The sequence below is a fragment of the Dendrobates tinctorius genome, unplaced genomic scaffold, assembly GCF_039654945.1.
Source record: "Dendrobates tinctorius isolate UK_male_01 unplaced genomic scaffold, ASM3965494v1 ptg000016l, whole genome shotgun sequence".
NCBI lineage: Eukaryota > Metazoa > Chordata > Amphibia > Anura > Dendrobatidae > Dendrobates > Dendrobates tinctorius.
In genome coordinates this window covers 87187464-87200905 of record NW_027361684.1, presented here as the reverse complement: position 1 = coordinate 87200905, position 13442 = coordinate 87187464, and the positions used below count along the sequence as shown (strand labels likewise).

The following is a 13442-nucleotide window of genomic DNA, read 5'->3' as shown; positions in this document are numbered from 1 at the left end:
CTCAGTCCAAGTATGGACGCAGGCAGCCTAATAAGCAGGACTGCTGCACACACAAAAGGGTGGAAAAATGAACGGTTTGTAACTGTGCAGAAAAGAGGAAGAAAAGTATTTTTGCTTTTAAAAAAGCAGTTTGCACAGCAGTGTGCAAACAGCAATGCAGCTATCAGGGAGCCTTATAAGGCAGCCTAATAACCAACAGAGCTGATGCACAAAAATAGAGCCTCCCCTGTCACTGCACACAAACTGTTGTGTTGTAAGTGGAAATCGCTACCAGCAGAAGCAGTTTTTTGGTTCTTCTTCCCTGCCTAACACTCTCCCTTATTCTGAATCAGCAGCAGCAACCTCTCCCTAATGCTAATATCGGCAGAAGTAAGATGGCGGTCGGCGTTCATGCCCTTTTATAGCCCCTGTGACCCCACACAAAGCCAGCCAATCACTTGCATGCCCTTCTCAAAGATGGTGGTGACCGATGCCTATGTCATCGCGTTGCCCACAATGTGCGTCCTCCATCATTGGCTGAAAAAGGGCGCTGGAAGCATCTTTTCAAACGCGACTTTGGCGCTCTGGTCGCCGACCTCATGGCCAACCACACGCTATGGTCGGGTTTCATTTCATGAAACCCGACTTCTGCGAAAGTCGCCGACTTTTGAATATGACCGAGCCATTTCGCTCAACTCTAATCGCTACATGATCGCTGGTGAGCTGCCAAACAGGCAGATCTTACCAGCGATCAGGACCAGCGAGGACGCTGGTCTCTTAGGTAAATATCGGGTTACTAAGTGGCACGCGTCACTTAGTTCCCCGATGTGTACCTTAGAAACCTGCGTGCTCACGCCGGGAGCTGCGAGCACGCAGGTTTCTAAGGTACACATCGGGAAACTAAGTGACGCGCGCCGCTTAGTAACCCGAAATTTACCTTAGATACCAGCTCTCAGCGCCTGCTTAGAGCGCTGGGAGCCTCGCTGATTGTTGGCTCTCGCTGCCACACGCAGCGGTGTGTGCTGGCCAGCGAGAGAGCAACAATCAAAAAATGGCTCAGGGCGATCGAGCACTCTTTATGTAAACTTTCATAAAAAGAATATTAAAGAGAAGATTCAGTAACCTAAATATTATGTGAAAATTGTCATAGCCTGCCGATATAATAGCTCTTCCCTGCCAGGTGATGTTGGGAATGAAAGGGACTGGACTGTTTTAATTTCTTTGCCTTTTATTATACAGTCAGGATTTCTCAGCTTTCGCCATACTATAGATAACACATGAACTTTCAGCTTAGTCAATCATTCATGTGTATGAGAGCTAGCTAAAGTGTAAGTAATTGCTTCATTTAATATAATGTTCATAGTAAATAATAGTTCATATGACTATGAAGATGAATACCTTCTTGTTTTTCATAAACTTAATTCCTCCAAGTCAAACTTAAATAATATAATTTGTCATGTGCCATGTAAGTGAACACAATGTCACTGTGTCAGCAATGTGCAATCCTGTTTTATCTTCATCTTGAGATTATAGTAACAGTAGAAAATCCAGGCTCCTTGCCAAACACTCTAGCTCAGAGCACGCTGGGTTTTAATAGTCATTCAAAGGCTTAAAGAGGACCTTTAACCAAATTTTCACGGTTGGACTGGACATACAATGCAATAACAACTGCAGAGTTAAATAAAATTATTTTTCTTTCTTTTATAATTTCACCTTTCCGTTGCAGAGATATTCGCAAACAACGTATTTGATACCTAATACGTTACGTTACCTTTTGTTAAGTCCAAGTTTGTGTTATCAGATGGGAGTATTTTCTTCTTATTTCTGTACAATGTTGTCTAATCATAAGCAGGCAGCAACACTAAGGGAAAAAGAACACCCCCCCAACATTGCTTAGGGCAGGTTTCTCAGTGTGTGAGATGTATGACAGACAGCCTGATCTCTTTAGGCCCCGTTACACATAACGATGTCCCAGCGATCCCATCAACATCCGACATGGATGAGATCGCTGGGACCTCATTAGGCTGATAGCTGGTGAGCTGTTACATAGCCCCTCCAGCAATCAGGACCAGCGAGCAAGCTGGTTTCCAATGTAAACAGCGGGTATCTAAGAGCTGCGCGGCTCTTAGATACCCGCTGTTTACATTGGAAACAAGCATCCAGCGTCGCTGATTATTGGTCTCTTGCTGCCAAACGCAGCGATGTGTGCTGGCCAGCGAGAGACCAATGATCAAAAAACGGCCCAGGACGTTCGAGCGCAATCAGCGATACCCGGCAGGGGGGCCGGTCGCTGATCCATGTCACACTTCGCTGGTGAGATCGCTGTGGCGTCACAAAATCAGCAATCTCGCTGGCGATATCGCTGTGTGTGACGGGCCTTTAGTCTAATCTCTTGCGTGATTAGAAAGCTCCGATGGTCAAAACCATTCAGATAAGGTCCCTGTTGGGGGAGGGGCAGCAAAACTGAGTTTACCTGTGTCAAATTAGAAACTTTTCTATCAGTTCTCCTCCTCTGCTGTGCTGCCTCTCTCACAAACTGCCTGTCCAGAGAATGTGTCAATAATCGCACAAATGCCTATTTTGCTAAGGCAACTTGTAATCACTCTGAAGTGAGGGCAAAGGAGAGTATCATTACATCTCACACAGGAGTAACCCAGAACAGACTTTTCTTGTGTGACACATAATGACAGCATGCTCTCATTGCAGAGCAACTACAAGTTGATGAGCACAGCAAACATACAGCAAGTGCTATTAACCCCTTAACGACCGCCGATACGCCTTTTATCGGCAGCAATTAAGGGTTCTTATGCCTCAGCGCTGCTTTTTAACGGCAATGAGAAATAAGTGTATATCGCCCCCAGAGTGGGAAATTCTTCGGGGTCTCGGCTACCGGGGGTAGGTGATACCCCAGAGAACTTGATTCGGGTCAGTTTTTACCAACCCCAGTGCTGCGGTCGCTGTTATTAACGGAATAACAGCGACTGCAAAAAAAAGGTCTGATTTCCCATTTAATTTCGCTCTCCACTGATGTGATCGCACATCAGAGGAGAGAGAAATGGGATTCCCCGATCATCCCTCAGTACCTCCGGTGTCCGTGCATCCCCCCGTGAAGTCCCCCTGTTGCCGGCATCTTTTTCCGGGAAGAAAATGGCGGGCATATGCGCAGTGCAGTGCCTAGATCTGCTGGCCAGCACTTGGCAACAATAGGAAATATTTCCTATTGGTTCATTTTGATCACTGTGATAGACCCCCATCGTGATTGCGGGTCACCGATAGGTTGGCATGACAACCAAATGTCTGGAGCAGACCTCTATGGTTTTCAATGTTGGATTGCTATGAGCGCTGCCGGGTGGTCGGCGCTCATAACAAGTGAGCAATTCTGCTACATACAGGCGATCTGCTCATCACCTGAATGTAGCAGAGTCGATCGGATTATGGCAGCTTCTAGTCTCCCATGCAGGCTATTGAAGCATTCTAAAAGTAAAAAAATGTTTTTAAAATTATTGAAAAAATTAAAAAATATAAAATTTCAAATTACCCTCCTTTCGCCACATTCAAACTAAAACAATAAAAAAATCAAACATACACATATTTGGTATCTCCGCTTTCAGAATCGCTCAATCTATAAATATAAGAAAGAATTAACCTGATGGCTAAATGGCGTAGCAAGAAAAAAAAGTCAAAACGCCAGAATTACATTTTTTTAGTCGCCGCAACATTGTATTAAAATGCAATAACGGGCGATTAAAAGAACGTATCAGCACAATAGTGGTATCATTAAAAGCATCAGCTCGGTACGCAAAAAAATAAGCGCTCACCCAACCCGAGATCATGTAAAATGGAGAATCTACGGGTTTCGGAAAAAATGGCGCAATTTTTTTTTTTCAACAAACTTTGGAAATTTTTTCACCACTTAAATAAAAAATAACCTAGACATCTTTGGTGTTTTTTGAACTTGTAATGACCTGGAGAATATTAATGGCAGGTCAGTTTTAGCATTTAGTGAACATGGTAAAAAAAAAAACCAAAAAACTGTTGGATTGCACTTTTTTTTGCAATTTCACCGCACTTGGAATTTTTTTTCCTTTTTCCAGTACATGATATGTTAAAACCAATGGAGTTGTTCAAAAGGACAGCTCGTCCCGCAAGAAAACAAGCCCTCCCATTTCAACCAAAAAATAAAAAAGTTATGGCTCTGGGAAGACAGGGAGCAAAAAATCAAAATGCAAAACCAAAAATGCCACTAGTCGTTAAGGGGTTAATAATTCTCTTTAATTAGACATGTCTGCTTGCTGCCACTGGATGAAAACATTATTGTTTATATCAGGAGATTACAAAATAATAGACCTGAGTCCTCCACAGATCTGGTGGGCGATTATCTATGACCTAAATGAATTAACAGCAGAACGAATGTTCCTTGTGGCCTGATATTCTGCTACAGTTAATTCGCATAGGCATCATTTCTCAGTCTGGAGCCCATGATGTTTAGTTTACAATGACACAGTGGTTTCATCGAATTTATAAAATTAAAATACAAGTTAAAATGTATGTATGCACTCATAGGCTATGTGCACACAATGCAGATTTGCTGCGGATCCGCAGTGGATTTTTCCGCGCAGAAACGCTGCAGATCCGCACTGTGATTTACAGTACAATGTTAAATCAATGGAAAAAGAAAAAGCTGCGCAGATGGTGCAGAAAAATCAGTGCGGAATTGCTGTGGATTTAAAAGAAGTGCATGTCACTTCTTTTGTGCGGATCTGCAGCGTTTCTGGACCCCTCCATGATAGAAATCCGCAGTGGCAAAAACTGCACAAAATCCGCATAAAAACAGCGGCAAATCCGCGGCTGCGGATTCTGCCAGGAGATGCGGATGTTGTGCAGAAAATTCTGCACCACTTTTCCTATGTGTGCACATAGCCATACTGTAAATTATAAAGTGTACACAAGTCAGAGAGGGAAAAAGCCTTAGGCTGTGTTCACACACAGCTTTTTTTAGCGGTTTTTACTGCGGTTTTCACTATAAAACCGCTATTAGGCTGAGTGCAGACGTCCTTTTTAGCCCTGCGGATTTTTCAGCGCAGAATGTAAGAAATCCGCAGGTCAAATGACCTGCATTTTTCCTGCGGATTTCTTCCATTTTTCCTGCGGTTTCATTGCGGTTTTTGTGCGGTTTTCCACTGCGGTTTTCCCCCTGCGGATTTGGTGACAGGGGAGATGGAAAACCGCACAAAAGAAGTAACATGCTGCGGATTTTGTACCGCAGGAAAACCGCGCAGAAAAATCCGTAGCGTCTGCACAGCAGTTTTTTTTTTTCATTGATTTTAAGGCTACTGTACATCACAATGCGGATATGCAACGATTCTGCGCGGTAAAATCCGCTGCAAATCTGCATCGTGTGCACACAGCCTTAAACCGCTAAAAATAAGCTGCACAGTCATTTCTATGCATTTTGCACTTTTTGTGCACATTGATGAGTTTTTTACCGCGAAAAAAGCGCATCGCGGTAAAAAACGCAGCATGCATATTAATTTTGCGGATTTTTCCGCGGTTTTGGCTTCTACCATGCGTTTAAAAACCGCTGCAGAAAAAACCACATCAAAAACGTAAATATAAAATAGGTTCGGTTTCTGGGAAGGGATTCAGGTTTTTGAGCAGAAATTCTCTGCAACGTGTGCACTTAGCCTTAGGCTACAGAGAGGGACACATCACTTGTCATTTTATAGCTGTTTTTCATTTTTCCAAAATCTGAATTAATTCTGGCATAGAGAAACTAGATAAAGCTATTCTTTGAAAGGAAAACAGCCTGAAGAGAACCCTATACATGTCTGTAGTCAAATCCCTTGGTTTAGGGATTAAGTTCACACTACATTTGTCACTGCATTAGATGTGCATACACATATAGCAGCTGGATTCATCCATTTCTTTTTTAATGAGCTGGATAGAACTTATGCAAAAATTGTACACTTTGTTGCCTATAGCAGACTAGAGAAACATTGTGTAACGATCCGGTAGGCGGCACTCGTCTCCAGGATACTGGGAGATCGGGCCCTGTCTGGACCAGCAGGCATTCCCCGCAATCTTACTTACCCTGTCCACGGTCCCGCAATGTTCTCTCGGGCTGCGGTGTCTTCCCGACATGTCTCCTCCACCTCCTCACTTCTGGGGTGCGGGGGAGCGAACATAGGGCCACTGTCAAACGATTTAAAGGGCCAGTGCACCCTTTTCCTGTTATCACTTCTCAACCAATTGATGAGAGACCTGTCTATACTTAAGGCCCTCACTTCCTTTGGGAGGGGCCTGGGCAAAATCTGTCACGCCAAGGCAGGCGGAGCAAGGTTAGTGAATCCACTTGACCACAGATGACACTGTGGAAGCTGAACTCTTGGAACCAGCCGGACAAGGACATCAGATGAATTGCAAGGCTTTATTTAGACTCTTAAACAGGAGGACATACAAGGGAGAACCCCCTGGGCTGAAACACTGAATTCGCCTGAGGGAGCTCCGGCGAGTGAACCCCTTAACAGTGATTGACACAACACAACCGACAACGTTCTCAAGTGCAACAACTCCAACACCAGAAGGTCAGACCAAAGGGGAACAGTGGAACTGAAGGAAGGAGAGCGAGAGGTCCAGAGAACAAGAGATGAACCAGAAGGCCCAGAGGGTACCGTCACAGTCTACAGGTAGATGGTAAGTAGGCAGGACCCCAGCACTAGAGGAAAACACTGGATATTAGTACAAGGCAAGACAAGGCTGAACAAGCAGGCGCACAAAGTACCCAGGCACCTCCCAAAGGAAGTGAGGGCCTTAAGTATAGACAGGCCTCTCAGTGATTGACTGAGAGGTGATTACAGAAAAAGGGTGCACTGGCCCTTTAAATCATTTGACAGCGGCGCGCTCGCGCCCTATGCGCACTCCCCAGTAGTGAGGAGGCGGAGGAGACACGTCGGGAAGATGCCGCAGCCCGAGAGAACATTGCTGGAGTTCAGATAGAGTAAGATTGTGGGGAACAGGGGAATGCCTGTGGCCAGACAGGGCCCGATCTCCCAGTATCCTGGAGACAGGTCCCGCCAACCGGATCATTACACATTACATGTGACCTCTCTGTCTGGCTAAAGTAGATGACTGTTGTCAAACGTAATGCCACAGGACACAGAACAGGCCCCTTAGGAAACAACAGGATACATTCTATCATCAGTTGTCTGAAGAGTCAGACATATCAATGAATGTCACTGGCAGACAAATGAGCCTACCTTTTTGACAGTTTACCATATACCATGTGTATGTATATAAAAATATACACACATACAGTGCTCAACATAAGGGAGTACAACCCAACATATTTGCCAGTAAACCATTTCAGAAAAATATATATATTTGAGACCATCCTACAGGATACTCCTACAAGTGTGGGCCATTGATTACAAACAAGATATGTTATTTTGCATACCCCCCAAAGTAATTTTCCTAACTATCATTTAATATTATGTTGCAAAATGAGTACACTCCAATGAAAGTCTTCTGAGCAAAAACTAAAGAATTCAATTAACAAGAATTCATCCACAGGTGAGTCTAATTATTCATTATACAAGTATTTAGCAGACCCGTTGACTATAAAAGCGTGTTACTTTAACACAGAAAACCCTTTCACATATCATGCTGTCAGCAATGGTGCCGCATGGAAGAGAAATGTCACCAGACCTGATAAAGAAATTAATTTTTTATCTATCAGAATACTATAGCAAAAGTGATGCAAAAATTTAACAGAGATGGAACAGTAACCAAATCACAGAGATGTCTAGGCTAGCAATGGAAGAGGAAGATAATTGTCACGATGTGCCCGAAGCAGTGTGACATGACCGCATGAAGGGTCGGTCAATGGACAAGCACAACACGCAAGGGAACACCAGGGAAACTTTAACAACAGTGGGCCCTGTCGATAGGGAACGGGGGAAATGGACACCTCCTGCACTCACCTGAGGAAGTACCCTGATCTTACTAGCATTCCTATATGGGTTCTTTCACCCCATCGCTGCACAGGATACCTGATCCCTGACTTGCCCTGCTCCTATCCCTAAGTAGGGAACTGGCAGATGAGAGCACTGGTCCCACCGATGCACTAATACAACAAAAGGTAAGGACAGACAGACACCAAAAGGGACAGGGTAAACAAAAAATGCAACACTTAACTCCCTCTGATGCAAAGCACAGCAGGTTAAGGCACCTGACAAGCGAACTCAGCAAAGCACCGCTGCACCCAGAGAGCTCCTTCTTGCAGCTTGGTCACTTTAGAATGAATTAACACTGACAGTCAGCTGATGCATCAGGTGACCTTTTAAAGGATGTGGGAATGGTCACCACCCACATCAGCTGACCAGCAGCAATGTAATTACACCAGCAGGCCAGCGGGGGGATAAACTGACATTATCTCCCGATGGCCTGAAAGGAAAAAAGCTTTAATCTGAGAACCACATCTGCCACAGATCCAAAAATGCTGAAAAATATGAAGACTACTGGGAGATAATGAGACCAAGTTAAATCAAACAATGAAATATAGCTCCCCAACACCAGGATCATTCAAGTATATGTGAGGTTTTGGGTTGCAATAATCACCTAGGAAGGTTAACAATGCAACTATCTTTTATTCCTTACATCCATGGTCTTACAGAAATGGTCACAATGCAATGTCCCCTCTCCAACAGATTCCATCCCTGGAGCCAATAGTTCCACTGCTCTCGTACCAGGTGATAGCTACTGTCTTTCAACTTTTGGTTGACCCACAGATTTAATATCTACCGCCAGTATAGTCTGTACTCACATTCCACGCTCCTCCAGATGACGGATAAAACGACCGAAGCACATGTATCCAGCAGAAACAGTCCTTAAGATAGTTCATCAAATCCAGGCAACAGAACCCACTACCATAGCACGTGTATCCAGCCAAGCTGGCAACCGATCTCAAAATTCCATAGGCCATCTATATATGGTCACCAGTACCTCAGCAATAGATCTTCGCCCCTCGATATCATTACACCAACTCCCTCACTAAACATGTGGCTTACTATTCTCCATTTCTGGGATCAGCCCCCTGAATGAGCAGAAGTGTTGACACCGTTCCCTCCAAAGCTAACTGTGCTTTTAAGGAGGCATTTTCCTCAGGCTGAACCCATCACCTCGGACTGCATGTGAGATCCCTTGTGATGGCGCCACTGGGTCTACTATCCCCATCCACACAATGGGACTAGTGGCTAGGCGAACAATGGCTTGAGGCTCCTGAGACGCTAACAAGAATAAAGGAATGATTGCTTTCATTGATTTCTTATCTTGGGTCTGGCCTTATGTATGCATAAGATTCAGCCTGCACGTCTTCCTCTGCTTACTGTCACTGAATGAAATTATTGATTCCTGAGGCTGAACTAACCAGCAAGCAAATCTCTAATAAAACACAGCAAGCAAATCTCTAATAAAACACAACAGTAAGACTATTGGTGCTCCATGCTGGAAAAAGACAGCATCCGTTGGAGCTGCGGATTCCGTTCTATATCCGTTGGTTCAAAAGTCTTTAGAACAAGGATATATACAGTATATAAAATATATATATATATATACACAGTGTATATATATATATATATATATATATATTCTAGTTTAGAACAGTTGTGGAATAGGTCATTTTTTGAAACGGTGTACCAACACTACCCCTGCAAAGTACACTTGATAGTCACATACACTTTCTGAAGGCCGGTGATTCTACAAATGAACTGTTGGCAAGGCATATGTGTTCATTGAGAGCCATTCCATGTGACTACCTGATGAAGCCACTTAAGAGAATGCTAAGAGTACAAGAGGGCATTTTGAGGAATTTAAGGTTTGGCACACATTTCTCTACTCCCTGTTTCCATATACTGTATGTGTGTATATATTTTGTTAAGTAACTGTTACATGAGTACATTTCCCAAAAACATGGTGTGACCTCAACCTTAGCAATACATACATATTTCATATTGACCATGGCATGTTCTTCACTTACAGGTCTTCTCATAGTAATCTACCGTTAAAAGGTTGTGATCTTTTAACACTGAAAAACTTCAATGCTGAAGAAATAAAGCATTTTTTGTGGGTATCAGCAGATTTGAAACACAGGATAAAACAAAAAGGAGAGGTGAGAAGTAAATCATGAATATATTGTATTAAGCTCTGCTCATGTTACATATTATATGTATATTGTGAAATGAAGAAGTGAACAGTTTTTGCACTTATTTTATTCCCTTGAATATGCCATTTTTTGTCCAGAGATATGGGCCTTTATATTTATTGCTAACTAGCTGAAGAGCCCGGCGCTGCCCAGGCATAGTAACTAACTGTGGTTAGTTATAGCAAATTATAATTATCCTCCATCCCATAGTCCCGTGCCCATATACCCATCATACATATCCACGATCCCATAGGCCCGTGCCCATATACCCATCATACATATCCTCCATCCCATAGTCGAGTGCCCATATCATATACCCATCACACATCCTCCATCCCATAGTCCCATGCCCATATACCCATCATATATATTCTCCATCCCATAGTCCCATGCCCATATACCCATGATACATATTCGCCATCCCATAGTCGAGTGCCCATATACCCATCAAACATATCCTCCATCCCATAGTCCCGTGCCCATATACCATCATACATATCCGCCATCCCATAGTCCCGTGCCCATGTACCCGTCATACATATCCTCCATCCCATAGTCCAGTGCCCATATACCCATCACACATCCTCCATCCCATAGTCCCGTGCCCATATACCCATCATACATATCCTCCATCCCATAGTCCAGTGCCCATATACCCATCATACATCCTCCATCCCATAGTCCAGTGCCCATATACCCATCACACATCCTCCATCCCATAGTCCCGTGCCATATACCCATCATACATATCCTCCATCCCATAGTCCAGTGCCCATATACCCATCACACATCCTCCATCCCATAGTCAACCATTATGACATCATAATGAGCGGCGGGGTTTGCAACCTATGATGACATTAGCGTCGCCATGGCAACCATCATGACATCATAATGAGGGGCAGGGCTTGATACACACACACTTTTTCCCCATTATGTAGATAGGGGCAAAATTGTTTGGTGAATTGGAACGCGCGAGGTTAAAATTTCACCTCACAACACAGCCTAGGACACTCTCGGGGTCCAGATGTGTGACTGTGCCAAATTTTGTGGCTGTAGCTGCGACGGTGCAGATGCCAATCCCGGACATACACACACACACACACACATACATACATACTGTACACACACTTGAGCTTTATATATTAGATTAGGGTTGTTCACCAAAGGAGCAACGCTCACTGGGTGATAGCAGAGCAGCCTAGAGACATGCCCCAGAAAATCCTATGTGCCACGCAGGGGCGTAGCTGTAAGGATTGTAATCACACGGGTACAGCGTACCAACATGGTTTTTAGAGCAATTGACAGACACTTTGGTAAAACTCTGGCAGTGTTTTTAATAATGAGTCTTTTCTGACTTCTTTTTGGATGTCTTTTGTGGTGTCTTTGCCAATGCCATATTTTTTACATTTTTTAAAACTTATAATTTGCCATATACACCAACAAATTATCCCATAAAGAACAGGGTACATAATGCACCATACTCCATGAAAAAGTGGTCCATTCTTACAGAATTCAGAATTCCCAAGGTAACCAAGAAAGACCAACTTGGTAAATGCTGACATGGTCTTCTGTCATCAATGCCTCAATTCGGTACAGATGATCTGTAAGGTGCACAGGGCGGTAGTCTTGGATGAGGGGTTGCTGAGTTCCCACACCCTGGCACCCCACAAGTAAATAGTGTCCCATTTCCCTTGTGCTGTGGGTGTATTGCATAACAATCACGTTATTGCCAAAGGCCTCCGCTGTCTCCAGGATGCAGGAACAGCCGCACATTCAATAGGAGACACCCAGTTCTTTTCAGATAGTTATACTTTACGGAGCAGTCCAAGTTAAATTGTTACAGCACAATATGTTGTCGCATTTACGGTTCCTTCAGCCTGTACTATCCCTTTCCTCGCTGACATCTCTGGCTTCTGGGATACTCCGTCCGTCTTTGCAGCTCCCATGAATCCCGTCCAAACTTCCGTATGCGATTACCCGTACGGCTTTCCCTTGTGGAAAGAGCTGAAGTTTGTTGCGGCCGTTCTCATGCTATCTAACAGTCCATAAACATTTGTGCCCTCTGGCCTTGAACTTCTGCTATCACTTTTATTATCTGATCTCATCTCACTCTAATAAGGAAATACTTCCCTTTTTATCTAACCCAGCTTCATCCCTTGGCTGGGCTGGTCCCAACTCTTTAATTGTTCCTAAACCTGTGCAACTTACTTCCTATATCTAAAGTGCCCAAAACTGCACTTTCCCTGCTCTATCTTAGGGCCCCGTCACACATAGCGACGCACCAGCGATCCCGACAACGATATGACCTTGTCAGGATCGCTGGTGTGTCGCTACATGATCGCTGGTGAGCTATCAAACAGGCAGATCTCAGCAGCGATCAGGACAGCGAGGACGCAGGTAACAAGCGCGCACGTCGCTTAGTTACCCCCCTGTGTACCTTAGATACCAGCGCGCTGGTGCAGGGAGCTGGTAACCAAGGTAAACAGCGGGTTTCTAAGCACCGCGCGGCGCTTAGAAACCCGCTGTTTACCTTAGATACCAGCTCTCTGCACCAGCACGCTGGTATCTAAGGTACACAGCGGGTAACTAAGTGACGTGCACCATTAGTTACCCACGTTTACCAGCTGATCGCTGGTCTCCCACCTGCTACACGAAGCGATGTGTGCTGGCCAGCGGGAGACCAATGATCAAAAAAGGTCCAGGGCATTCGAGCACGATCAGCGATACCCGGCGGGGGGGCCGGTCACTGATACGTGTCACACACAGCGATATCGCTGGTGAGATCGCTGTTGTGTCACAAAACTTGTGACTCAGCAGCGATCTCGCTAGCGATCTCGCTGTGCTTGACGGTAGCTTTAGTCCCTTAGTCCTTTGCTGTACCTTATGATATCCTAAGCTTATCCCTAAGCTTCCCCAAAATGTTTTACATAGAACACATTATAAATTCACAATACATTTACTACTCATATAAGTACCTATAAGATTCAATGGAGTTTCATGTTTTACATTACTCATACAATAAAACCATATTCTAACGTGTTCCCATACAATTCCTGCAAACGTCTTTAGGTGGAGAGGCGTATGACTGTCACACTCTTACAGATCTATCTCAACCACCCACTCACTAATGAAAAAATTTTCTCAAGATCTTGGGATTATCATGAGGACAGCAGTCAGGAAGTGGTTAAACATATGCTGTTTTGTTTTAGTTTGGAAATAGATCCAGTTTGAGGGGGTGGTCAATTGTGACAAAACACTATACCAC

At 44.2% G+C, this 13442-nt stretch overlaps 1 protein-coding gene across 1 annotated transcript in view; it reads left to right on the top strand.

The window, feature by feature from the left end:
• The window catches only part of OTC (ornithine transcarbamylase), a 160374-nt gene that overhangs the window by 22965 nt on the left and 123967 nt on the right, over positions 1-13442 (top strand). Inside the window, exon 2 of the mRNA XM_073566021.1 lies at positions 10015-10144. Coding sequence (XP_073422122.1) covers positions 10015-10144 — 130 coding nt within the window. The remainder of the gene's footprint in view (positions 1-10014; positions 10145-13442) is intronic.